Raw genomic sequence first — 27,870 nt, forward strand, 5'->3', positions numbered from 1 at the left:
ATTTTGTAGTTTATGTTTTATTTAAAATAGTATCTCACAGTTTTTCATTCAATTACAAAACAACCTGTAAACTGTTGTTATGATTATGCTTGTTTTACACACATTCAGTTTTGCATAAATCAATCAGAATTACAAAACTACAATTCAAATGTTTACACATTTCTTTGTTTTGATACATTAACTTCATAATAAACAACATTAGAGAGAATAATGTTTACTAATATTTATATTTACAACGATATCTATTTACATATTTGAAAATATTGGGTTTCTTCTTGACCAAAGGGTAAAGCACATTAAATCACATTATGCCCTGAGCAGAATGCTATTTCATTATCACATTGAATCTAAAACATTTGTGACCAGATAAACACAAGTTAAGTCTCGCAGTGCTTCAAAGTTATGTTTATTGTGAGTATGGAGTTATTACCTAGAAATGATACAAAAGGACATTTACACCCAGTGACAATAGCTACATTAAGCAGGCATCAAATCATTTATAAAGTGAAAAAATAAGAATATCCCCAAATGGAACATAAATATCCCCAAATGGAACATCAATGAGACACATGCAATGTGAAATATTTGTTGCAAAACTAAAAATCACAATAAAAGAGAGTTTCATGTAATGTGTTTCAATAATGTGTCCCATATATTTTTAAAGGTGTACTTGTTTTCATCACAATATTCAATTGATAAGTATTTCGTAACATATGACAGAGAAACCAAATTATTTATTGCTAGAAAAGTACAACACTTTGATATGATCACTAAAATAACAACAGTTATATTTAACACAGCAAGGGCTTATTAAACAAAAACATAAATAAGCATAATGTTGCTGAAATAAATAACATACATAACGAATTGTGGATGGCTCAGTTATCACAAATGGTGATGAACAGGCAATGCTAATCGATAGTGATAAGATCACCATTTGTGTATCCATTATAAGCATTTTTCACGATTTTTCCCATGCTATCCTCTTGCGCATTGTAGACTCCATTGGTGATACGTGTAATTCCCTTTACAGAAGATTTCTTCACATCTACAGCTTCAGTAACGTGGTGGAAGACCTCCGGGTTTTCCATTTTGTGCTCCATGAGCATATGGTTGATTGGCGGTAGTCCAATGCAAGCTCTTAAGACATTTTCAATGCAGATTCTCTGTTTGAACAATGCATTAACAACAGGGGTGTTGTTAGGTACTAACGGCGCCTTGCACAGGTAGCTTAAAATAGACAGGATGGAATGAAAACTCTGGTAGGAGTCGGATTGGTCTACTTTGAATGTGATACGTTCACACAGTTCGGCCAGGATTACCAGATCGAGGATGAGAGGACTTGCTAACAGTGAGTCTTCACAGGTGTTATGGATTACAATTGTATTGTGTCCGCCCAGCATGATTTCAGAAGTGTACTCATCCATAGCACGCTTACTGTCACCTGCAAAATAAACAATAAAGTTGCATAATTGACAACTGCATGATAGAAAATGTAATTAAGTCATAACAAAATTGTTTCCTCTTAATAAAATATTAACTACAGTCCTTGTCATAATTTTTATCATTACATTATACAATTTCCAATATCTTTCACACCAAATATAATCAACTGTTTGTAAACGTAAAACTTAATTTCAATATTATTATTTTAGAATTGTTTGATAGTGTGGGACAAAGTAGGTAGATTGCATTCAAGAAAGTTGGCTACAATACAGGCCAAATTAAAAGTCGGACATCAAAACTCTGTTATTAGTGCAGACAGCAAAAATTGGAGAGAGAATTTTTTAAAAAAATATGTGGTTTCAAATCTAATGTGCTAGAAAATGTAGAATGCATCATTGAGGTTATACACTGATGATATTCCAAATTTGAAAAAAATAAATACATTACTTAAAATTCCTTCTAGAACATTCACATGAATCTTCATATGGTGTGCTTTCGCTGTTGCCTAGATATTACCAATAGTTTAGGGGGAATTGACGTTATTGCATGATGCTCCCTGTTGTTTTCTGTGATGAAGCAGGTTCTGATGGATGCCAGTGACAGAGGTCACTTTGTCCTATGTACAATTTCTGTAATTCTAGGTGTTGAGGGGCGGGGTGGGGCAGGGACCCTGCATGTGCCAATGTTCACACCTTTTGTACTTTGACATCTAATTATCATAATAAATTCTTAATTTACCTAGCACAGTACAGTAGTGTGATAAATGTAAATGCCCCTTTTGAGGATGAAGTATGTAGCAACGTGGCAATTTTTACACCGAGACATGTACCAGTGTGCAGTCTCAATGATGCATCCTATGTTGAAAATTCAAGCACATTAGATTGAAAATCATCCACTTCCAATAATTTTCCCCCTCTTCACATTTTTCGCTATCTGCACCAATAATGGTGGTGTCCTAAGATGCCAGACTTTTGAATCACTCTTTATAGCAATGAACAATTTCATAAGAAACAGAAGTGGGTAAAATTTGTGTGTGTGGGGGGGGGGGGAAGAGGGTGTACATCATATGTTTTATTTCAATCCCTTGTGTACACCTTTCCTAAATTTATGAACCAAGCATATTTTTACTTACCAACATAAGGAACGTACTTGATGACAACGCAATGATCTGGTTTCTCATTTGGTTCATATAGTATCGAATTGGAATGTACCACGTCATCCACTACATTACTCTTGGAAATCTGTAAAACATAACAAACATAAGGAAATCGCCAAATAAATCAGTACACATATGAAAGCACAATAATGAAATGAATGCCTCGTGACTTGTAGCCAGTCATTTAATGCTTGCAGATGCCAAAGGCATCGTTCCGAACTGGAAACCCTGACCATTGGTGGATCCAGAAGTTACAGTTGGAAGGGCCGAATTTCAGTTGGGTCACTCAACTCACTGAGAATCAATTCTGAGCTACACTTGCACTGTTTTACGTAAACAATATATCTTACTGTAAACAGGAACAGACTTCCATGTTCTAGAGATTAGGGTACAATTTTGGAAAAACATGGATCCAGGGCTAGAATAGATAATTATTATTGCATGTCGTTATCATAATTCCTCCCATTGCCAGAGTAAACTGAACGATCAGATATGAGAGAGAAAATGAACAAAGAAAACAAAAACTTACATGCCTCGGTCTTGGGTTTGATCCTCTTTTGAGAGATATTGCACAGTGGATTGGATCTAAATCTCAACTGCCGACCTCTGTGGTGGAGTGGTTAGCACAGTGAATTACGATGCCAGAGGTCTTAGGTTCAAATCCTGTCCTGGGCATGGATGTTCTTTGCGAGTGTCCCTTCATCAATTTCATCATATCATCACTCATCACCATCGTGATTAGCCAAAAGTGACAGAAAAGACAAGTAAAATAAGCCAAATCAATCAACCAAATTTAAACTGTAGGTCCAGTTCTGATTAGCCTATCATGAGCACAAACCGGACTCGAATCAAACTTTAAAAAAGTATTCAAGCCTAATAGACTTGGTGAAGAAGAAAAACAGAACATTTGAGTCTTCCAGGCATGCAAAAATCTGCCAGTTGGGAGGGACAAAGAAAGTCCCTATCACTCTCCCTATGGATCTGACCCGTTCCTGCCTCTGGCTGTGCCGAATGAGTTCTCCAGCTCTTGATGTAGTTGTACAACCCCCAATTCATCAAAGATCGCTGGATGTAATTTTACCAGAATTCTGCTGTTAATAAATCAAAATGCAAGCCAAAACAGTGTTTTTACCATTCTTGATTTGCGGCTTATTTTTACATGTAATACTAGATTCCATCCTAACAGACTAATTGAAAATCAACACCCTGTATATTTGGAAATTGATCTATTTAGCATACACTGATTGTAAATTTGATTTTTTTTTTTTAGTTGCTGGTAATCTAAGTTAGGTTTTCTAACTAACTGATTAGATAGATAGGAAAAAATGAAATGTTGACTCACCTCTTTGGATCTAAATTGCTTTGGGGAAGATAAATTCTTGCCATCATTGTTTCCTAGGTGATTGTAGCTTACAATGGACACAGGTTTTATTCCAGCACTCACCAGGAAATCAACAAGAACAGACTTTAGCTTGGTCTGTCCAGACTTGAAGTCATCACCAGCAATGAACACCTTGTGTTTCTGAGCCAAATCAATGCAACCAGGAACAAACGTGTTTTGTGGGGAACCATTAATGTAGGTACACTGTGAAGAGAAAAAAAAGTTAACCTAAGTTAACGCAAACTTCTTTAGAGATAACCAACTGCATTATGGCAGGTAAACAAAGCTAGTACCTAGACCCTCAGCCAAAATAATCTATGGGATTTTCTGTTAACCTGTTATTACTGTTTGTCTGTTTAACAGATATGGAGATATTTAATTATGATATATGTGGAATAGCTTTAGTTGTGACAAGGAGATTATCTCCATGACTTGACTTTAGAAGACAAGGGCTTGTCCTTACAATAAGTAATGAGTGCAGAATAGCCTTAGGACTGTTACACCCATAAGAAAATTAATGAACCATGTAGGAAAATCTTCAGGGATCTTGGCATTCTAATATTACCTTTGCCTGTATATATATATCTTACATTTATTGTGCTAAGTAAAACAAGATATGTCTAGTTTCTCCGAACGTATCAAGGAAGTACATCAATACAACACAAGAAAAAATTACAATCTGGGTATACAAACTCATAATACCACTCTTTTTGAAAAAGGTCCTAAATTCGTAGGTATCCACCTGTATAATAAATTACCTGATCACATGAAAACAATGGAATCAATTACCCAATTTAAGAGGGAATTAACAAAATTCTTATTACGACATTGTTTTTATTCAATAAATGAATTTCCAAATTTGTAAATATTTATAATTACATAAATTGTCAACAAACAGAGTTTGATTGTACAGAAAATGTAATTATGCTATTTATATTATAATATACGAATTATTCACCATATGCTATTATTGTGCCTAAATGATCATTAATTGGTTCTTTATATATTTTTCCTTCTTTCACTTTCTTCCATGTTGTATAAGTTACCTATTTACTTTTACATTTTATTTTTACACTAAAAAAATTCTTTGGTTATTATTGTGCTCGCCTTAAATATTGTACGTAATTTCATTCCCATAGTGTATTCTTCCTTTATTTGGATTTCCATCATGTAGAAGATCTTCAAATCATTACTGTATTCTTGTCTATAATTGTATTAATATTTTATTGCTGTATCTATTGCTATATGACGATTTCCATACCTATGGACATGGGTCAACGGAAATAAAGAATTTATTATTATTATTATTAATCAATCAAAATCTACCCCCAACACACACACAAGAGACACTGCATTAATACAACCAAATGAACATTCTATTAGGAGCAATTGTTTTACTTTAGGCATACATCCATGATGTAACATTTATGTTCCCGTGAAAATTTGAGAACAAATTAGCTCAGGTATGTAGGCAATTTCAACCTGAAATTTAAATACAACTATTATAGAAATAATGTGATATATATTCACCATCATATCTATATCTCTAACAATGAAGTGTCAAATGTGTAAGTCGTGGGAATGATTCAAGATCAGTGGCTGCTAGAACATATGGCTTTCCCTTATCCTGTCAACTCTAGCAGTGGGTGTGTGCATGTGGGCATGATATGGAAGCCTTATCACAATATTCATTATTAAGTAAGACTTGAAGCTTTCCTGGCGACGAATGATGAACAGATTCTCTCGGGCTATTGACCAGGTGACTCACCTGGTCGATAGCCCAAGAGAATCTGTTCATCATATTCATTAGTATTGTTGTTTGGAAATAAAAATGTATCTGATCACATACTAAATTTTAGTTAATCACACTGATATTCAAACAACATTGAACTGTGTTGGCAAAGAATAAAATGAAATTAGCCAAGTTAGAAAGTGAGAGGGGAAACATTGGTATGCAAAGAAGGGAGAAACAGTTCATTTAATTTGCATATTTTCTGTTCTTGCATATATTTTAGTTGGATGATATTATGGAAATTTATTCACAGCTAAAAAGGCATTTGAAAAATGAACATTGTGTGTTAATATTATTTTTAAAATAATATGACGAATATCATGCTAAGGAGGTACAAATTTGCAAATATAGTATATTCACATGTGTGTTATTAGGTTTAGAGGTAATTTGTTACTCACCCCTTCAAGAATACTGGAAACGGCAAATAGTGTTGATGGGGACACCTCGCTTGCATTGGTCTTAATAGCAGCCATCAGACTGTCTGCACTGTCATTAAAACCTTCCAGGATATCACAGAATCTTTCCGTATTGGCTGTCCAGAGGACAATCACCGTATCTAAGTTTTGGTTCTTCTTGAAGTCTCTGATGTCTCTCCTGATTTGTTCCACTTGTTCCCATTTGGTCCCCTTGATCAAGTTGTCTGCCCTGTCAAACTGATTGGCAGCTATGAAGTCAGGGCAATAGACGGAAGGTCGTGGTTTCATCTTCATCATATGAGGCTTGAGTTGTCGCTGAAGTTCGTAGTCTATCACTCGTGCTCTTTCCATCGCATCTGCCAGATTCACGGATGAGATGTCCCAACCATCAAAGACAATATCATTTGGATTCACCATTGGAATCAGGTTATGCATCGGCACATACACATCACCGCCGTCACTTCCAGTGCCTAGGCAGACAGTAGATGATTGTGTGAGGGATCCAAAGTAATTGGCTTTCTTTATGCCCTCTTTGGTGGGCCATGTCAAACCAAGACGGTTAGCAATCACGGCTGCAGTGACCGTGCTACCATTATTACCTCCCCAGCCGGCAAGCATGACACCAAGTTTGGGAACACTGCATTTTGTGCGAAAATGAAATCTTGTCTTCTGTGGAGCAGCCTGCAATTGGAAAATAGACATACTGTTAGTGGAAAATCTACCTTCATCGAAGGACATATTGCATATTTCAAACTTAGAGCCTGTCATTTTCATTGGTGCATGATGTGTATATTGTGGGTTATGCTATGAACATATCCTGCAACAAGTACAGAATATTAGAGTAACTGGAGATGTTATAAGAATATTTATTTATGGGAAGATGGGAAACAATGAAAGAAGACAAAATGGAAGTACACTACATATACTAAATATGGGCATCTAATGTTGATTCGTCAATTTAGTGTGAATCAAATGGGACACTATCAAGGTCAATTATTATCTTAATGTCATTGCCTGTAACTTTGTGTATGGTTAGAAATGTACAATAATTCCACCGTCAATCATCATTGAAGTTCCTTTTGTATTCGAATACTTCTAAGTCGAGTAGTACAAGCAGATTGCTATCAGATTCTGTTTTTCATTCTTCTTTTTTTTCTTTTACTCACACACAAATATACTTTGCTTGTTCCACCTATGATTACAAAGTCATATGAGTGTACATCGGACCAGATAAATAATTTTAAATAATCTACTTATTGAGTATAGATATGCAGATCGGATGCAGCACCAGTACCTTGTAAAATGTTACTATTTTTATTTAATCTGCCGGATTCATCACTAGATCCATGAATTACATGTTTGTCCACTTCTCCGAAAGTTATCCGAAATATATCTACGTCCAGTAATCGTTGATCTACTAATGCAATGAAACCATGGATTACTGTTAAATAAGTGCATTTTTATTATTTAATTTTAGTTCTTGGTTAAGTCTTTCGGGGGGGGGGGGGGTCGGATTCCCTTGGACCTTCTCACCAAATACGTCCTTGCTTTTCACGTAAAATTTGACCTGAATTTTCCTTCAAGGAAAATTTCCCAGCAACACGGACTAGGCTGGGCCACGTGTTTTTAAATAACCACCCGAATACTTTTTCTTCGGTTTCTTCACCCTCCTCGCGTACAACCGGGGAGGAAATCGGCTCGTCAAAAGGGTGCGTGGGACAACGATCAGTGGCGGGACAACGATCAGTGTTCAGCACACAAAACAGCTGTGATTGCCAATTGTATGATTGGTTCAGTTGAATTGACTCCAGTTATAAAAATAAACACACAATGGAAAATGTAGGAGGTAAAATTACTCCACGCTTTTCTCGGTAATATCAATATTTGATAATGGGCTGAAATTCCCATTAAGAAACTTATTTATTTATTTGTAAATTGTTGCTAGGCAATTTATGAAGCATTACTATGCAATAAGTATATCTCTTAATGTTGAATTTTGTAGAATAACTAAGCGAAATGCGTTTAATGTGAATACATTGGAAATATGAGTTCCTCACGTAGTAAGTGTTTCAATAACCCAAATGTTTTTTGCTATATATGTGGAATATATTGTCTACCATGACAGAGAAGAAATATCACGGATGTAGTGAGAGATTTGTATCAGGCTTATTTTGCCAAAAATCTGGGACAACAGAATAAAAAAATGGGTCCCACATATAGTTTGCAAAACTTGTTTGGAATCACTCAAATTTGGAGTGCCCATGACATGGAGTGAACCAAAAAATCATGTTAATGATTGTAATCACAAAAAGAAATATTAAATTGTTGTTGGAAGTTCATTTATATGTATGTCTGATGTTTCCGCTATTTTGGTTTAGTTGCATTTATTTCATAAATTAGAGCCAATTCAGGAAATATATTAATATATCATTATTCAGCTGCATGAAATCTCCCTAAATTAGCTCTCAAACACTGTGCCGCAATTTCACTGTTCCCCAGTGTAATAGATGAGAAAAGTTGGTTTACCGTAGGTAAACGCGGTAACATGGAGAATACGCCACTGATTAAGCTAAATACTTTTGGCTGGAATAATTAATTCGATGTAAAATTCGACGAATGTTTTCTTGTTCAATTTCTTTCATTCTTTTTCTGACATTAAAATTTCAAGATACGCTATTGAAAGACAAGATGTAGTTCACAACTTTCTGTGGTTGATTGATTTAACGCACGAAATTTTCGCTGAATTCAGGTGTACTATATATGGAAAGTTGAGTGAATTTTTTTCAAATTGTTTATATTACTTACCTATTTTTATTATCCACTTAAGTAATTCTAGCGATTATATTCTTTAGACAGCAATACAAACTTTCATCCTATGGATCGAAAGTATTGCTTATACACCCACCGACCTCCGCGACGGAGTGGTTTACACACCGCGCTACGAAATCAAAGGTCCTGGGCTCGAATCCCGACCTGGGTATGTGTGTGTTGTGTGTGTGTCCCTTCATCAACTAAAATAAACCAAATCAAATCAACCAATATTTATGCTCCTCACTGCATATCTAAAATCTGTAGCGGCGATTGGGTGCCAAAACCGGTGGTGCAAGCGCAGTTTACTTTCTCTTGGTAGGCAAGTCAGCATTGTTATAGTCCGGGGGCAACAAGTGGGGGGTAACTACCCCACACGCCCTCTTAATCACCACCACAGTCTACAAATCATTGTCAGAATCCAACAAAAGGTATATGCCCACACAAGGAATGTGATCACTACCTATCTGGATTCTTCGCCTATCACACTGATTTTCTCCTACAATTAAAAATAGCTGTTTGTAATTTTAATCTTACCATCTCTTAATTCGACTACATTTCCCACGAATGCAAATGTCAAACGCCTGATTATTTTGAAAGAGATTCTTCTGTGACTTAGGATCGAACACACGAACATCGCAGGAACATACAATTTAAATTTTAAGTTTTAATTAGTGCACTTTTTCCAACTCAAAATCCTTCCTCATAGACGGTAAATTGGCTTTAAAAATCTGGTTGCAAGTTTTGAATTTAGTGCACGATAAGAAGAAAGGGTGGTCAAAACTGTACAAGTTGGATCCGAGCCATATGCAATGTACTGCCATCGAGAATTGGACACACCACTGCGTTGCTCAAAGAGTTTTTAGCTTGGTTTCAGTAGCTGGAGTAAATATTGAAGAAATTTCAATTTTTGTTCAAAAAAAAACAAAAAAAACAGCCGACTCACAAAAACAAGATTCCTACATAAGTTTTGAAAAATGCAAAATAATGATTATAGGAGTTTATTCCTTGGAATAAGGAAAAATTGATAACTCTCCTTTCTCCCTCTCGTTTGCTTGTAACTTGTATCTATTTTTTTCCTTTTTACCTTCTTCCTAGCTTTTGAGTTTTTCTCAGTTTAGCACCTTTCGTTCGTTGAAACTACTACTTCTCTTTATATTTTTTTATTTATCTCTGCTATTTTCTCTTTCTTCTTTCTCTCTAACGATCTTCCGCTATTAGTCTTCTCCTTTTCTGCCTTTCTTTGATTTTTCTATCTCCAGTTTCTTTATTTCACTGTCCTACTTTGTTCTCTGTACCTCTCTCTGTGGTCACGTCACTTCTGTATTTCACTTATATTCTCCTTTTCCCCATCTCTCTCTCTCTCTCTCTCTCTGTCGTTTATTTATTTCTCTTTCTTTATCTGTCTCTCACATACGTTTCCTTTCTATCTCCCACTCTGGTTACTTAATTCTTTTCCTTTTCCTCACTCTTTACCGCTTCATCCATCTTTCCGTTATCTCCTAACACTTTATTCATGTGCTGACATGTAAACAGTGTCAATATACCTAACATAAGGACATTTTGATTTTGACCCCCCACCTCCCTTCCCTTTGCAAAATTTTCTGCGGGCACTCAGATAATGATGTAAAAACACAAATTCAGTAGAACCAGGAGTGGAGTAGTGAACAGCCTGGAAAAATAGTGTAAAAATAATTGATTTATGAAGTTAAATATCGTTTGTTATCCTAGTCATAATAATAATGATAATTATACACTCCTCGCAAAAAGTTTGGAATATTGTTATATTAAGCACAAAAATAGGGAATTTTGGTATATGAGGCGATAGATTTTGATTGATTTGTGTTTTAAGTCTACTTGATGCCCAGTAAGGCTAATTGGGACTGGACCTACAGTTTAAAGTGGGATCCGAACCACTATGTGCCTCCACCGGGAATCGAACCCGGGATCCCTTGATTACAAGGCGACGGCGATTAGGCGATAGGGTGATAGGCAGGGTTGCATATGTCGGCGAAAGCACGAGAACGTCCAGCCGACAGATACCATATGCTGTTGAATTCCAAGATCATTCCTATCACCTATTGACTAATATAAGAATACAGATCCAAACTTTTTGTGAGGAGTGTATTAATCAAAAACTATGCTCCATAAAGTGTTGATTTCCAAGAATCCGCCGAAAGTAAGAAGTTTAATTCGAAGATTTCGGCACAATTCAATTGGAAGGTTACTCGGGCACATTCTCGATATCGTCATTTCCCAAGATGGGATGACCAGTGTGTCTGATACTTGTTGCGAAGTTTTCATCAAAGAAAGGTTATAAAAACACTACTAGATGGCAGCACCACAAAGTACATATATTTATGCTCATTTTTGGTACCATAATTTAAATATTTTTTTTTATTTCTACTATTTTATGAACTATATAAAGCAACGCGTATGAAACTGTAACTTTTCTGGAATTAGTTTTGCTATTTGATCATTATTTACCACGAATTTAAATCTGTCTTGGGAATTTCATTTAGATATTTCCTTAATAATGAAGTAGTTTTAAAATATGTACTTAAAAAATTAAATGAATTGTATTTTTGGAAGGCGTCGTGTGGATTCCTGTACAGGAATGCATGGAAAAAGTGTCAAAGAGAAATCAACATATTTGTTTTGAACGACGTATTAGCAAGAAAGACTTCTAGGAAACATGCGGAAGGTCAACTCTGCATGCCGCTCTTCCGCTAGAGGCGCTGCTGCACGCCAGGTCAAAGACTCGCAGCAAGTTTTCTTTTGCTCACTGAGCAGACCGATCAAATACTTGATTGATCAACCAACTATGCTGTGTGTGTGCATAAATTTCTTCGGAAACATCCGCTAATTGCACACCGCCAAGTATCGCGCTTGCAAATAAAATACTTTCATCCCGGCGACGACATTGCTGGCATTTATTCGGTTCAAGAACGCCCGCACGGAGGGGTCAGGGAGGGCACTTGCCCCCCTGATATTTCTGGAAAGAGATATACTGAATATGGAAATTACAAATGCATGTAATTAAAAAAACATTAGTAGTAGTAGTAATAACAAAAATAATAGCAATAATAACAATAATAAAAGTTTCTATAACCCTACCGCCCCTGAGAATAAATCCTGCGGGCACCCTTGATTCGTTGGATAATACTTTGGGGAGTGAAAAGAGTCTGTTCACTAAAAACAAGCAAGCAACGATTACTCAGCAACTGCACGCAGAGTGCTTCCACCTGTGCTAAAGGGTGTTACACACCTAATACGTTTTCTTGCATTTATTCTTGCCTGGCAGGACGCGCGCTGGGAAATCTTACCCACAAGCGAAATTGTTTCGCAAATCCGCATTGAAATTTTCATGACATGTAAATAATACCTTCATCTATTAAAGTAATTTTATTAAGTTTGAACATATTTATTGCGTTACGTATTTGACAAAGATGAGGAAAAATAGTGACCAAAGAAGTGCGCTGGGTAAATTTTACCTACGAGCAAAATTACTTCTTAAGTTCAAATTCTAATTGTATTAAAGCATTTAAATAACTTTAAATTAATTTTGCACATTTTCTTCTGAGATTTCGGCCAGTGTATGGGACCGGAGAGCACCCACCATAGTGAGGTAATTGAAAATCTACAAATGAGTAGTGTAACCCGATCATTGAAATCTGCAACGATGACTGGTAGTTCGTCGTGCTGACCACACGTCACACTGTAACTGTTTGGATGATTGCCCACCTCTTCTGGGGTAGGAGTTAGGCCGGTAGTCGGTAGCCTTACCCCCCTTGCGCCACAGGTTATGTTATTGACACAATTGATAAAAAAAAAAACAACAGAAAGAAGAGAACAATTGATATACCAAACTGAAACGTATGAGCGTGAAATTTACCCAAAAGTCTCACAGCTGGTTCAATGTCTTGACAGTCGGAAGAGTTCAATGGAATGGTACTCAGAAGAAATATGTAAGTATTTCAAAATCGCCTGGGTATTTTTACCAGCAAGCACGTCTTTACGGGCTAGGAGTGCTACAATAAATTGATGTGTGGAACAACTACTGTACCAGGCACGTTTCATGAATACGTTTCTGATTAGGTAAACACTCATGTAGATAGGCAGACATCAAAGAAAACGAGAATCTACACCCCTTTGATACTGTTTTCTCCTCTAACTCACACAGTGGTGATTTACCGCGCGCAACTGAAAGTTGGGGGGAAGGGGTGCAGAGCATATCAGTTACGCTACTGCCGATGAGATGTATAGCTATAAAAGAAAAAGAAAATCTTCATCGGAGAACGCTGAAGCGCATTTGACTTACGACGCTGCTCTCTCTTCTTCAGCTAGGGCCTCCCCGATGGCGCAGTAGTAGCGTCGTCGGCTTGTAATCAAGGGGTACCGGGTTCAATACCCGGTGGAGGCACATAGTGGTTCGGATCCCACTATAAACTTTAGGTCCAGTCCCGATTAGCCTTACTGTGCACAAAGTGGACTTAAACACCAAATCAAATCAAATCTTCTTCAGCTACAGGTTCAGTTAGACGAACACCGTGGCGGAGTTCCGGATTCGAATCCAGGCCTGGCCATGTGTGTTCTTTGTTAGTGTTCCTTCATCTATTTAATCATATCATCACTCATTCTAATCGTTGCAATTAGTCACAGAGGGCAGAAAGCGTCACAAAATAATAAAAAAAATTAATAAAAGGTTCAGTTGTTGCGCTTGGAACAGCCATACTGTTTTCAAGACACAGGCAGCATGGCTAATTGGCCCATTGGATACGAAACTTTACGCTTATTTTTCCTGGAATACTGAGACACATTGCAGAAGTTTTGACGTTTGACGTTTATCCTCTCAACTAATTTCGATAAGAAATATGATACTCTGTTCCAACGTGTACAACAAGTGACGGCGCTAGGGAAAAAATGTTGGGGTGGCAGATCAGGCGCGGGAATATGTTCTGGGGGGATCACATTTAATACACGCATAAATACCACACAAAAATGCATATTTGGCCTGAAATAACATTTATCTATATTTTATTATTTTGCTTAGGAAAGGGGCAGTACGGAATGTGGACTGGCAGATCCGGGACGTCAAACTGGCAGCGTCACTGTACACAAATAGTTGTCATGATCAAATAATGCACTTACCACATACTGATCGTTAATTTTCTTCACTTTTGTGGTCTCATAGTCGTAATCAGCTTCAATGTATTCCTTGCTGTATTTCACGTTGGGGCTTTCAACAATCACCTTAGGTGCTGCCATCTGCAAAATAAGAAAGGAATTCATGTATAAACTAGTTCAGCAGGTCAAACACAATTTGAGCGAATTATCGCATCTTATTATTAGCGGTTATTACATTCGTGATTACAAAGATATATTTGTTTCTTATAATGGTAGTTTGCATAAAATTCTTACATGGTTATTTACAATAAGAGAATTGTCATTTATCACGGTATCTTTCTGTGACTACATTATGTTTAGGTTGAAAATGATTCAACAATATCTTTTTCAGGTATATATTCAGAATACCGGAAGTATCTCCCTTTTTCATTTCTTTGTATCTTTTACTAGCAACAGAATCTGGGGTAACTAAATCCCTAAAAAAAAAGGTAAAGTGCTCCCCTGTGCATAGCACCACGCCATGAAGGCGTATAGGAGGTGTGGGGGTAACGCCCCACACTTTCTTGATCCGGTCGTGAGGGGGGTGATGTGATCAGCATCACGCCCCTGACCGCCTTTACCCCCCAGGGTTTCCCCCAGGTACCCATGTTATTCGACGCTGGGTGGGCGCCGGGGCCCTCAAAACACCATACAAATTTCCTCTACATAATGTAATAAAATTAGTAATTTGCTTTTCCTTCCTTCATGGTGCATTAGCAACACAAATCTGTTCAAACCGTTCCAAATACGAATCAGTATTACCTTATCCACATCGAAAGGTTGCAGAATCTGTCCTCGAATCCCGTACATCGTCGCCAAATTGTTGCGTTACCAACTACGGTAATATAATAACTTAAGTGGGTTCACTTAATATATAATAACAATTGAATCCATAACTCAAAATATTACAACATGACTAACTTCATGCTTGACAACGAATCAACAAAACAATTAAATATCTGCATAGAAAGATATTATAACATCGTAGATGTTTCACAATCTATCTACTGCAATCCCTATCGTCGCGATTAACCAAAATGGATGGAAAGAGATGTAAAATAAACTAAATTGACATAATGTCGTCTTGCGTAACATTTATAAATATACATTTGTATGGTTGGTAAGCTTCATAAGACTTTTATATTCGGTCACAAGCCGTGAAAAGAAATTACGATTTACACGTATGGTATGCTTCTTGAGTAGAACGTGAACAAACTTTTCATACTATTAGAATTACATAAAGGGTATCAGTTTACTTGTCATGTTTCTAAGCAAAGTCGAATTTAGATTAAAAGTGTCAGGCTGTACGAGAATAATATGATTGGACAAAAATTACATCTCCATATTAATATGTTGTGAAAGTTTCAATCAGTATGAATGATTTCTAAGGGACAGACACTTTTAATATGACCCTTGTTAAAGTAAAGTGTTCCTCCGGAGAATAAGTTTACCTAATATTAAAGATGTTTTGTCTGCGGGTTGAGATGATCGATTTGGGGAGGAGCTTCTGCCCAGCCCCCTTTGTGTTTCGTCACTGCTTTGGATGGGACAAAAATCATTCGGCTTGAGAATGAGGCGATTTTCTCAAAGTGCACGATCAAAAATCCTACAGTAAGGTAATAAATCAATCTTGCTGCTTCACGAGACATCGAAACCTTTTCATGGTTTTCGCATAACCATTCAGTTGAGTTTATTTGCGGCATAAAGAAACATGATAAGAGTTCTCAAAATTGTCCTTGCACTTCCATGTGCTTGCTTTTCAATTGCCACTTGAAGTTTATTTGTCCTGTAAAGTGATGCAGGCAAGAATTCTCATTAATACCAATAGGCAAAGGAAGTTAAATGCCAATTTTATGTTGCAAGCTTAAAGTATCGTAGCCTTCTCAGAATTATACTTTGTCTGTGGCTAATGGTGCATTGGCACATATGATTTTAATGTAAGGAGGCGCTTTCCTTTGTGTGAAAGGACGCGATGAGCATTATGAGAATTAATAAGGCCAATATATCGGACAGCAACTTCAACATTGTTCGCTGATTGTATGTCGACAATGACAGAATGAAAGCAGGCAGCCATTATTGCTTTGTCTGTTGCATATTTATTGAATTCGATGAACGTATTGGAAGAGGTAGGGACAGAGTTAGGCTAATAACAATGATATGAAAGTTAATTATCAGCTTACATTCTCAGTGGCATTTAAGAAGTCTTTCTTTTTGTAAAGGTAATATACTCTACGGTCAATAAACTTATGGAAAAATTATTGCTGTCCCGAATGGAATCTCTCTCGGAAAATACTCGGGGATATTTTTTCATTAGCCGTGCACTCCACAATCATGATGAAACCCAATAAATTTTTGACATTTTCTACTCTGTGCTAAATATCGAAGCTATAAAATATCTTAATGTAGATTGAAATTAATCCTTCTTGCATCAGATACCAAGAATTGGGCATTAAAGCACCATTATGCCAAAGAAAATTCAATGCAGCAAGTTTCAATATAAATTTCATAATTTCAAATATACGTGTAAGCTATTTGACGTAGTACCATAAGCCGATTTGCAAAGTTTTGAAAATTCAAAAACTGACATTTATGCGACAAATTTAGACCAAAATTTCCACCTAACTTTAAAAGTTTCTTTCTTAAGTGCGTAAAACTTAATAACAAAAAATAATAACTCTGCATTTCAGTACGCTAACTTTATGAAATGTACAAAAAATAAAGTAACAATTGAACTTGATATTTACTCATCTGTTGGATTGAGTAGAAAAGTATTCTCAAGAGTATAATCCTAAATTTGAAATAAAATGGGTTTATGTTATTATTTTATAATAGTCACCATTTATATTAATTACTATTATTGTTAATTTTACTATTAGAGTTTTGCCAACGACCTGACCCTCCTTACAAAAACTTCTCTTTCATATATCCTTGATTGATTTGGTTTGTCTACAAGATGAGAATGAGTGATGATATGATGAAATTGATGAAGGGACACTTGCACCCTTGCCCAGGATCCCTTGAGTAGTAGTGCTCTTTGCTAAGCACTTTTTAAAGGAAGATCCGTAAGCGGCACCCTTCCCCACACATCATATTCATCAATTAATCTCAAATCTCATTTAAGACAGACGGACACAAACATCCATATCAGAGCCGGGTTTCGTACCCGGGAAACAACTCGGCCACATGGGCTGGCTCTTTCATACCGGGTGGTCCAAAGTCCTGGAACGGTCACATATCGTGAGAAATACACATCGAATCGGAAAACGAAAAAAATATGTGTTTAATAAGTGAAAGAAAGCTATTCAATGATATCACACTTTATTCCCCACCCCCGCTCCCTGGGTCTGTGAAATTTTAAATGGAAACCCCCATTTTCTATTGTAGAATCGGAAAGAGGACTTCATTCAGAGTCCAACGAGCTATCAACCATCCTCCTAGCTCTATTAGGAACGGAGATATAGCGATTTTAAATTATCACCTCCCCCCCAAAAAAGCAATCGCTCTCACTCTAGCTCAATTAGGGACAGAGGGTCCCTTTGAATTTTTTTCTTGGGGGGGGGGGGTCGAAAATTTAAAATCGCTATATCTTCGTTCCTAATTGAGCTAAGAGGATGGTTGATAGCTCGTTGGACTCTGAATGAAGTCCTTTTTCCGATTCTACAATACAAAATGGGGGGTTTCCATTTGAAATTTCACAGTTGCCCCGCCCCACCCCTAGGGTGCGGGGGGTGGGGAATCAAGTGTGATCTCATTGAATAGCTTTCTTTCACTTATTAAAACACGTATTTTTTCGTTTTCCGATTCGATGTGCATTTCTCACGATATCTGACCGTTCCAGGTCTTTTGGACCACCCGGTATATATGCGTAGGATACATCATAAATAATCATTATCGCAGATGAATTTTCACCCCTACCCTTTTTCGGTTGCTTTCCGCAATATCATCTTTACAAAGATACAAAAGAAAAGTTGTGTCTGAATCAAGCATTGTATTTTAAAATTTTATTGTCTTGTACGTGCACTTCGAAGGTATAAACTTCCACACAGTTATTATACGTTCGTTTGTTAAACTAATTTATTCAGGACAGTGTTTATAGTTTTCAATTTTAATCGTAAAGTCACAAACCGGAATCGGCTTTTGATGTCTCCGGAGCCAATATTCAACAAACGTTCACATGAATTCACAGAGCCTCAAAACATTAGACATGTTAGTTTCTCAATTTCAAGCATCGTTGTATAAGCTCGTAATAACTTTTATTTGGCACGGCGCCCCCTTGAAGCGCGGAGCCTTGGGGCAGACATGAACTTGTAGAATAACTATCTTCGTAGTTTTCCAGTAGTGTATATGGTGCATTGTTTGCAGTGTTGCGATTACTGAAATTCTGTTAACCCTCTTTTAAAACTCATAGAAGTTTCTTAATACTGATATGTAAAAAACAGGGCAGGGTAACAGCATATAGTTATTATACTGCTTCCTCGACAGGTAAAAGAAGACACTATCATTTTTAAAAATCCTTTTAAGCACGGTCCCCATCTTTCATGGAATATATTGGCAGACTTTTGACTTGGTTTGTTATTAAGTTAATATTCAGGTACAGATGGCAAGGTTTGAATTGAAAATAGGCTGAGGGAACTCTTTCTTCACATTCAGACACACATTCTATACTTTATATATTACAAGCTGATTGCCCGGCGTTTCCCGGGTATTTATTTATCCCAATCTTCTATTAGACAGGAATACATATATAATGAATTCCAACTATAGTGTAAAATGAACTCGAGAGTTGAACGCGTTGGGAGTGTCACTATTCATCTTAGCGGCCCCGAAAACTAGGGATTTCACACTAATATTTGTCGTTTTACATGTCACCCCTTTCCCACCCCTACTCCTAGGGGTGCCAGGAGTGTCTTGGAGTTGAACGGCATTCGGAGAGTCACTATTCATCTTAGCGACTCAGAAAACTATGGATTCCACACTAATATCGGTAGTTTTAGATTATATTTACATGTCACCCCCTTCCCCACACCCAGGGGTGCCAGGGGTGTCTTACCCCCACAGTATTTCTTTCCAGTTTGTAAGTCATATGTGTACCGAGTTTGGTCATCGTGAATGTCACCAATTAGCTTAGAGACTTCGAAAACTATGGATTCGACACTAATCCAGGTCATTTTTGACATTTTATTTTTCACACACTCTCACCATCCATCCCGATAGGTGATGAACTTGGAGTTGAACGACATTGGGAGTGTCACTATTCATCTAAGCGACCCCGAAAACTATGGATTCCACACTAATATCGGTCGTTTTCGATTATTTTTACGTCATCCCCTTCCCACCCCCACGGGTGCAAGGGGTGTCTTACCCTCACAGTATTTCTTTCGAGATTGCAAGTGATACGTGTTCCAAGTTTGGTTGAAATCGCTCCAGGCGTTCGAGAGTTACGCCGGAACAAACACACACACACATCCATTTTTATATATTAGAAGATATATTAAAAGCATCAAGAACAAAACATCTGATATATTTTGAAGTTACCAAACCTTGTGTTCAAGTTCTACTGCAAAGCATAAGATTGTTTAAATTTTCTCGGTATAATAAATTGTACATGTCTGAATAGGTCCTACTTTGATGAATTTCTTAAAGAACAATTTTAATTATGCGATTTCTATAAATAGGTTCTGACATCAGAAGCCGGCTCGATGACTGAACACGTTAAATTATTAACTCGAGTCACCACTGAAGTCTCCTGGTTTGATTCCCGGCCTTGGTGTCGGTATTCCTGCGAGTTAACCTTCAATTGCAGATTTTCATCACTCATTCCCATCGTCAAGATTAGCAAAATATGGAAGAGATGCGACGTTATATGAGAATAATACCCATACAATTTGCAGAAACAAATTAATATTTTGAAAAATCAAATTAACTAACTGGGAGGCCAACATTGGTAAACTTCCCGTATTAAATGTGACTGCTCCCTTTGTTTCCGTACAATTTTATTTAGGTGTCGTTACATACAAAAACACAAGAAAAATATGTAATATTTTCATCCACATGCAGTTATAAATTAGCATCTAGATACATAATTTTAGGCTACATGCCGCTTATTTTTCTGATTCTGATTAATCCCTTTAAACAATAAATACATAATAATTTTATTCTAAATTTTACTAGAATACGTGTACTCAATGTAGGCCTAATTATTTATTTTTCATGAAATTTTAAGAACAACGTAAATATAATTGTATGTTCCTATTATGAATTCATGTACGTGCGCTTCTAACGGTGTAAAACTTTAAAATGTTTGCAACACAGTAATATTTGCAAACTGTCCGGTGAAATATGTATTAGTTAGATTAGAAATGGTGCTTCACCACCGAAAACACGGGGGAAAAAATACTAACCGTCGAGGTTAAATCTCGTAAAGTAAATATTTGCGTGTCTAATATCACGCAACTGACACCAAAACCTACTATAGAAATATAAGAAGCTTGCTTTGACTCAAGGTTCAATGTACTTTTGCTGATTATGGATGACATTGACAATCTTACATTAAACTAAGTATTATCATGTAAGCTTAACAAGAGAGGTGGGCGTTTTAAGTTATATCAAGGCAAATTGTGTGTAGAAGGAAAATATAATAAGAGAGCAGTGACGGCGATTGGGTTCCATAACTGCGGGGGCAAGGTCAGTTTACTTTCCATTTATACATAGTGCGGGGGCAAAAATAGCAAAAAGTGGGGGGACAACTGCCCCCAGCCCCCCCTAATCGCCACCACTGTAAGAGAGTAATGTAATTATTTTGCTATGTAAGAGTAAATGGATGAAGTGAGATATGAAGGATAACAAGAAAACCAGAAACAAAACAAGTTTTTGTTGTGTATGTATGTATGTAAATGGATATAGATAGCGTTTCGATCAAATTCTACGCCACTTGGGTTTGTTTTCTTACACTAATATATATGTAAATATACTAAGTTCATGTAATTTCCTCAAACTGTTTCTATTCTCAAAATGTCACATTCCTTTGTTAATGTGTCCATTATCAGTTTTATCTGAAAAGCATTCATTGTCGTGAGTAGCTAAAATGGGCAGAAAACCGAAAAAAATTACAAATGCTATTAACCAAAATATCCAAAACTATAAGCAACTTAAATTTCGACATTATGTAAGTTAGGCCATAATGAGCTACAACTGCAACAAACCAAGAGTATTCTGTCGTTAGAGCGTTGTTTATTTCACATCGTGTGTTTTTGCAGTCAATTTGATGGACGTACAGTTTAAAGTGGGATCTGAAGAACTATTTGTCTGCACAATGCATCGATCCAAGGTACCCCTTGATTACAAAGGGACGCCATCGAGAGGTCCCTGTAGCTCATTGATAACCTACGGTGTCAATAATTGAGAAAAGAATTAATGACCCGAAATTCAGAAATACTCACATTCTAACATTGTAAAACTATATGCAAATTGAAACTAATTTGTCTGCTTTTCAGATGAAATCGTCATCGTTCACGTCCTGCAATATTACATTGTAATAAATCAGCTGTAACTCTGATAGTGTAATCTCGTAGATATTCTCTACTAAACGAAGAACTTAAGACACAAATTCTACCAACGTTTTTCACAGGGTACGAGTTAACAGAGTACATACCGAAATATATTTACCCCCATCACCAGATCAAGTGTCTCTGGCAAGAAAGCCAAATTTTTAATCCTGACAGCCCAGAGATAATTTTATAACTGCAGAATAATATAATAATTAAAATTTTTAACAGGGGCCTTTGACCGACTGTACCCCTTCAAGAATTACATTGATTTTTTTTTTCATCGATAAATTTCGAAGTTTACGCAACATAATTTGTTTTAGGACGCGGAAACAACAATAACATGGAAATTTGATCGTAAAATCAGCCTCGAACCTAACACTTAACCTAACAATGTAGAACTATAAGCACCAATAAATCTAACACTCCTAATAGTTTCGCTTTTATTTTGGTTTCTAGTCCTTCATGTTTGATTTACGTCATTTTATAATACATTTTAATGTAAAATGATTATAATTTTGTGTTTGTGAAGCGGTATGTAACGTTCCGTCTGGTGTTTTTTTTTTTTTTTTATTGTTGTTGTGGGTGCTATATTCACTTGCGCGAAGCCTGCGGGTTGTGCTGTTTCAAGGTAAGGAAACAAGGGTACTTTAGTTCACCATAACGCATCTCCGTGAGCTAAAATCAATTGAAAACGCACGTAAACAATATAATCTTCACAAATGCAAAAATTTTCACTTTTTAGTGGGAGTACAGAGGGCTAAGGGCATAGGCGGAGTTCTGGAGGGGCCTAGCCCCCCCCCCAATTTAAAAAAAATACTAAAAAAATAACATGATTAAGTTCAGTTACTACATTTTTGTTATGAAGCCATACCGTAAATCTTGACGTTTGGCATGATGTCATGTGCGGTAATTGCGCCGCAATAGCGGCTCTTAGACGATTTGATTAATATGTACAGTTTGAAGAAAAAAAAACGTAAAATGACTGTGTTGAGTCAACAGTTACTGCTGAGGCATCAAAAGAACTTTTCAATTTAATTTTTCTAACATTTCTGAAGCTTACTATTGCACCGTAACTTTTTAAAGTATTGTATCAATAAAAAATTAATGAAATGCAAAATGCAATAATCGTACAGTTTTGCTTTTTTAAAAACTAACAACCAATATACTAATTAATATTTGTTTACTTAAGCGAGGATATTTAACATTTTCAAATCTAAAAGGCCTAAAACTCAGTGTTTTTAAGTTGTTTTTTTTTTTCAATTTACGGGGGAAGCCTCCGGACCCCTTATAAAGTAGGGGATATTCAATAACCCTCAGGTACATCATATGCTTCTCCCAGAGTCTGGCCCGCCCAAAGCAAAAGCTCAAACGTCGCCCATGGCTAAGGGTACTGAAATTTGCCGTCTTTTATTTCGAAATGATTAGGCCTATACTGTACCGCCAACTAACTGCATTAATAATAATAATAATACATACATACATACATACATATTGAACTCGGTAAGTACTGGTCAGGTAAGGAGTGTTTTACGGCGTCCTTTCTTAGTTGCAAATTAATCGATAACATCTTCGTAGTCTAGTTTTTGGATAATGTCAATATTCATGGAAAGGACAGCAAGATTGTCAATCAGTCTTGCGACAGAAATGATCGTAAATATTTTAAAGTGTTTTAAAGAGTGAGAAAGAACGCTTTGCCAAACAGTCAGTCGCAGGAGTTGACAAGAATATTCGTAACGCAATTTCTAAATTAAGAAATTGTACAAGTATCATTTTTCACCCCATTTGCGTCATCGGGATCAACTGATGTTAATTGATTCGTCGTCATTATTATTCATAGTAATTCTGAAACGTCAGGTTCAAATAAATCATATGCGTATTTCCTGTAGTACTCACCACGGCAATTAAAGATTGTATTATCGCTTGGTGTTCGCACACTTTAAAGTTATCGTCTTCAGTATTGTCGGCAGTAAATGAGATCAGTTTCATTTTTTACTGCTGCCTAATAAATTATGTAATGCAATAACGGTGCACGTCCAATATTGTTTGCTGCTGTTTGCAACAGCAAGCGATACAAGCGTAAAGCAGTGGCGCAATCACAGGGGGGGGGGCGGACGGAAATGAGTTCTAGGGGGGCAAACATTGACGACCAAGTGTACGTACTTGCAGGGGGTAATTACCGCTCACAACTTCAAATTTTATGCAAATAAAAATACTTTTCGTAAAATTTTCTTGTTCGCTTCGCTCGCAATGCCCTGCTTTTCTTAGTCTTATCAAGTTAAGAACCGTAGCTAGGGGGCGGCGGGAGTCGGCCCTGGGCAACGAACGATCTAAATGAAAATAAGTTGTAGAATTGGATTTACGCACAGAAAGGCTAATCGGGACTGGACCTACAGTTAAAGTGGGATCTGAACCACTGTGCCATGTGCCTCCATCGGGTATCGAACTCGGAATCCCTTGATCACACCATCGGGGAGGCACAGACGTTGTAAAAGAGAAGGCATTGGCGTCCCGTGAAATTATTTGCGCCCTATTAAATCAACATTGTATTCAGCCTGCAAACAAATTGGATCCAAAAATGTTCTTGCTCGCTTCGCTCGCAACGTGTGATTGTTCTCTGTAATGCATTGTGAATTACCAGACAAAAAAATAAGACTTGTCTAAATTGATTTTGTTTTAAAGGCATGAATAATTTTTTTGAGGAAAGGGAGCGTGCACATTTGAGAGACAATTTATGTAATTTTTGCTGTTGGTTTATTGTGAAATGGATGAATTGGTTGTGTAATGTATTTAAATAATATGTTGTATATAATATGTATTAAAGAAACTTTGAATACGTACACAATTTAGTGTCCACGACGCTCCATGTTGCATATGTGTGAATCATATCGTGCATGAAAGTTATACATGTTAATGTAAAAAAGAATAATATTTGGAATGCATTTATCACGCATTTTCTGTCTTTCAAAAATAGTTTGCGTCCTTGTTTCCCATTATTAATGTGAAATTGAAAGTGTTGAAAAAATAATTCCCATAGTGGTACTAATCTGATATTCCCCGGACAGATTTTTTCATTTTTACAGAAGAAAATACTTAGGGTCATAAGTTCCTGTAGCATTGTCTAACATCTGGAAGGTATTTTGTGTGATGTGGGAATGTATGATAGTGGAAATTCATGTTCTTTATTGAAAATTAATTCTCCAACGGAGAATAGCCCTTGGCGCGTACACCTTCGTACATCATCACGCGTCGTGATTGTGTTTTGTTCATGTTCATTGGGGTATCCAGTGTTTCGAACCGTCTGTGTTTGCAACGAAAGTTAGAAACATGACGTGTCGTGGATGCGTGGTGAAATTTGTACCGGGTGCGGAACATCCAGTGGATTTTTTAATTGAACATGGGATCGTGAAGAAAGGAAAGGAATGTCCAAAATGTGGCAGTGAACGTAAGCTACTCGTTAGAAGAAATGCGCTGTGGGTATATGCGTGTTCAAAGAGAGTCCAGGGACGTGGGAAGTTACGGTTTAAAAGAGTTCCATGTAGATTTGAACAGGAAACTGATTTCTTCAAATTTACAAGTTTGGGGCTCATTTGGGGGCAGGTGACTCCGGCCAATTTCTAACACGCCTTTAACAGGGACTCTATAGAGAGAGCTTGGTAGCCGGAGCGGAGGGGGGGCCGCGGTAGGTCAATTACCCCAGGGACGGAGCCCGGAATCTGTGGGAAATTTGGACTCAATAATTTCAAACGAAAATTTTTTTTTAGTTTAAATTTCCCACCGATTCCGGGACGGATAGCCCAAAAAACCATTCACGGATAGCCCCACGAATTATTACAAGTTTCTTCGTACAACAATGTGAAAAACTGCCCGACCCTGTGGCCGAGTGGTTAGCACATCGCGCTGCGACGCCAAGGGTCCCGGGTTCGAATCCCGGTCGGGCTTGGTTGTTTGTGAATGTCCATTCATCAATTTCATAATTTCATCACTCATCCCCATCTTCGCAAATTAGCCAAGAGGCACAAAACGAAGTAAAATAAACTAAATCAAATCAATGTGAAAAACTTTAAAAAAAAAAATACATCAGATGAGCTTTTTTCACGGGTATTTCTTGGGTTCCGAAGGTTGAAACACTGCATAACGAATGAAAATCGACAAAACACAAGCACGACGCGCGATTATCTAGAAAGGTGTACGCGCCATATTGTCTCTCAGGCAAGCGAAAAGACTACGAGAAAGAAGTACTCGTAATGTGAAAAATTGTAATAAAAAAAAAAATTGAATACACCTTAAAGAATGTTCCGCGAAGCAGATAGGTAAGTACGAATGTCAAAAATTGACGAGACGAAGAAGATACAGGTTTGAATTGAATTGGGTGTTTTTAAGTCCACTTTATGCACAGTAAGACTAATCGGGACTGGACCTACAGTTTAAAGTGGAATCCGAACCACTATGTGCCTCCACCGGGTATCGAACCCGGAACCCCTTGATTACAAAGCGACGACGCTACCACTTCGCTATCGGGGAGGCCTAAGAAGTTATAGGTATCCGGGGAATACCTAATTTTTACAGTTTGCGAGTGTCCATTCATCAATTTCATGATATCATCACTCATCCCAATCTTCGCAAATTAGCCAAAAGTGGCACAAAAGCGAAGTAAAATATAGCAAATCAATAATAATAACAATAATAATGTTATATTATTATTATTATTGGTACGTTTATCCTGGTACTTGCCCTCCTCTCCTCAGACGAAAATTCGTGGTTGCGCCTCTGGCGTAAAGAAAGGGACTGGTGCTGTTTTTAAGTATAATGCCTCTGATTTGATGATAAATTTTACCTTGCAACACGAGTTCGCCCTTCTTTTACTCTTAAACCCTTACTTAAGAAAAGAGTTGCTGTTTTAAGTCCACTTCATGCTCCTATAGGCTAATTCAGGACTGGACCTACAGTTTAAAGTTGGATCCGAACCACTATGGACCTCCACAGAGTATTGAACCCGGCAGCTGCGTAGTAAATGCGACCCTGGAAAACACACGGTTGTGATTCTAATTTCGATTAGCTCTACTAAAAAGTAACGGCAGAATCGGAACCGAAAAACTGTTTCTCTTATGTCACTTTCCAAATAAGCGATTTTCAGTACACAGCAATCCTGGACACACTCTCTCGCTTCCGTAAACAAACTTTCCAAGGGCAAGGTCACGGCTATGCTCGCTGACATTGTCCCTCACCGCATCACTTCCACACGAAATAACATGAAAGTCATCACCACCGCTGCAACTATGCACGAAAGCAGCTCGAAGCGAAAATACAAGTGAAATGACATGTCCAGATGACATTTAGATGACAATTGGTTTGCCTAAATCTGACCTTGACTTGACATTACATAACTTTAGTAATACCCAATGACAGCATAGGAGGAAGACAGTTTCCAAAAGGCGAAGGTGGGGGGAGGAACTGTCAAAATATTATACTAGTTACAAGAATGTCATAAATTGGCAATTTTCAGCTTTCCATTTATAGCTTGAACCAATGCTTGTTACTGATATCACGGCCATATAAAAAATTGTAAACATTGTTAAAAATTAAACCTGTTTTGAAAAACGGGCTTAACAGAACAATCAACACTTTTATGCATGCTATACAGGAGCAAGTCCCCCATGGGGACAACACGTAACGTGCATGTTGAGAAAATGCAACAACGCACAAGTCATTATCGACCCGTTACCCGGTTATATGAAGAAAATGTTTGAATACGTAAATGGCTGCCACACAACTGACTAAATTCGTGCATTATTAGTACATATTATTGTACTTTTTCTCACATTCACTTAACTGGAACCAAATGTTCGCAGTATATGTACGTCGAATATCTTCAGCGAGAACAAGCAGTAGAAATGACAGAAATTCTGCTTAAAACTTACCTTTCTCAAGCACTACAATGTTGAACGAACGAAACGAAGTTCAGTGAACACTCTGGCAGTTTATCAACAGCTGATCGCAGCAAAAGAATAGCTGTACGTAGAAAAACTAGCTTCGACGACACGTTAAACTTGACCAGCGCTGCACCGGTTGAGCTTATATACCGGATCAATACGCCGCATACGTGGTGGGAGGCGAGGTGAAAAAACAAAAGACAAGTGCATCGAATGTTCTCGAGAAAC

At 37.2% G+C, this 27,870-nt stretch overlaps 1 protein-coding gene across 2 annotated transcripts; it reads right to left on the bottom strand.

Moving 5' to 3' along the window:
* Inos (Inositol-3-phosphate synthase) lies at positions 1–27,828 on the bottom strand. 2 transcript variants are annotated; one of them, XM_083141522.1, is made up of 6 exons: positions 27,631–27,828; positions 14,151–14,267; positions 6,174–6,872; positions 3,945–4,187; positions 2,579–2,687; positions 1–1,444 (listed from the first exon to the last, which is right to left on the bottom strand). In XM_083141522.1, exons 2-6 carry the CDS (start codon positions 14,265–14,267, stop codon positions 912–914), a joined length of 1,701 nt encoding a protein of 566 aa, XP_082997648.1. In that variant the 5' UTR covers positions 27,631–27,828; the 3' UTR covers positions 1–911. The 2 variants fall into 2 exon arrangements, with proteins under 2 accessions (XP_082997648.1, XP_082997649.1); XM_083141523.1 differs by lacking the exon at positions 27,631–27,828 and adding an exon at positions 15,617–15,738.
* Between the last annotated feature and the right edge of the window lie 42 nt (positions 27,829–27,870).

The sequence above is a fragment of the Lepisma saccharinum genome, chromosome 20 (genome assembly GCF_977018435.1).
Source record: "Lepisma saccharinum chromosome 20, izLepSacc3.1, whole genome shotgun sequence".
NCBI classification, from domain to species: domain Eukaryota; kingdom Metazoa; phylum Arthropoda; class Insecta; order Zygentoma; family Lepismatidae; genus Lepisma; species Lepisma saccharinum.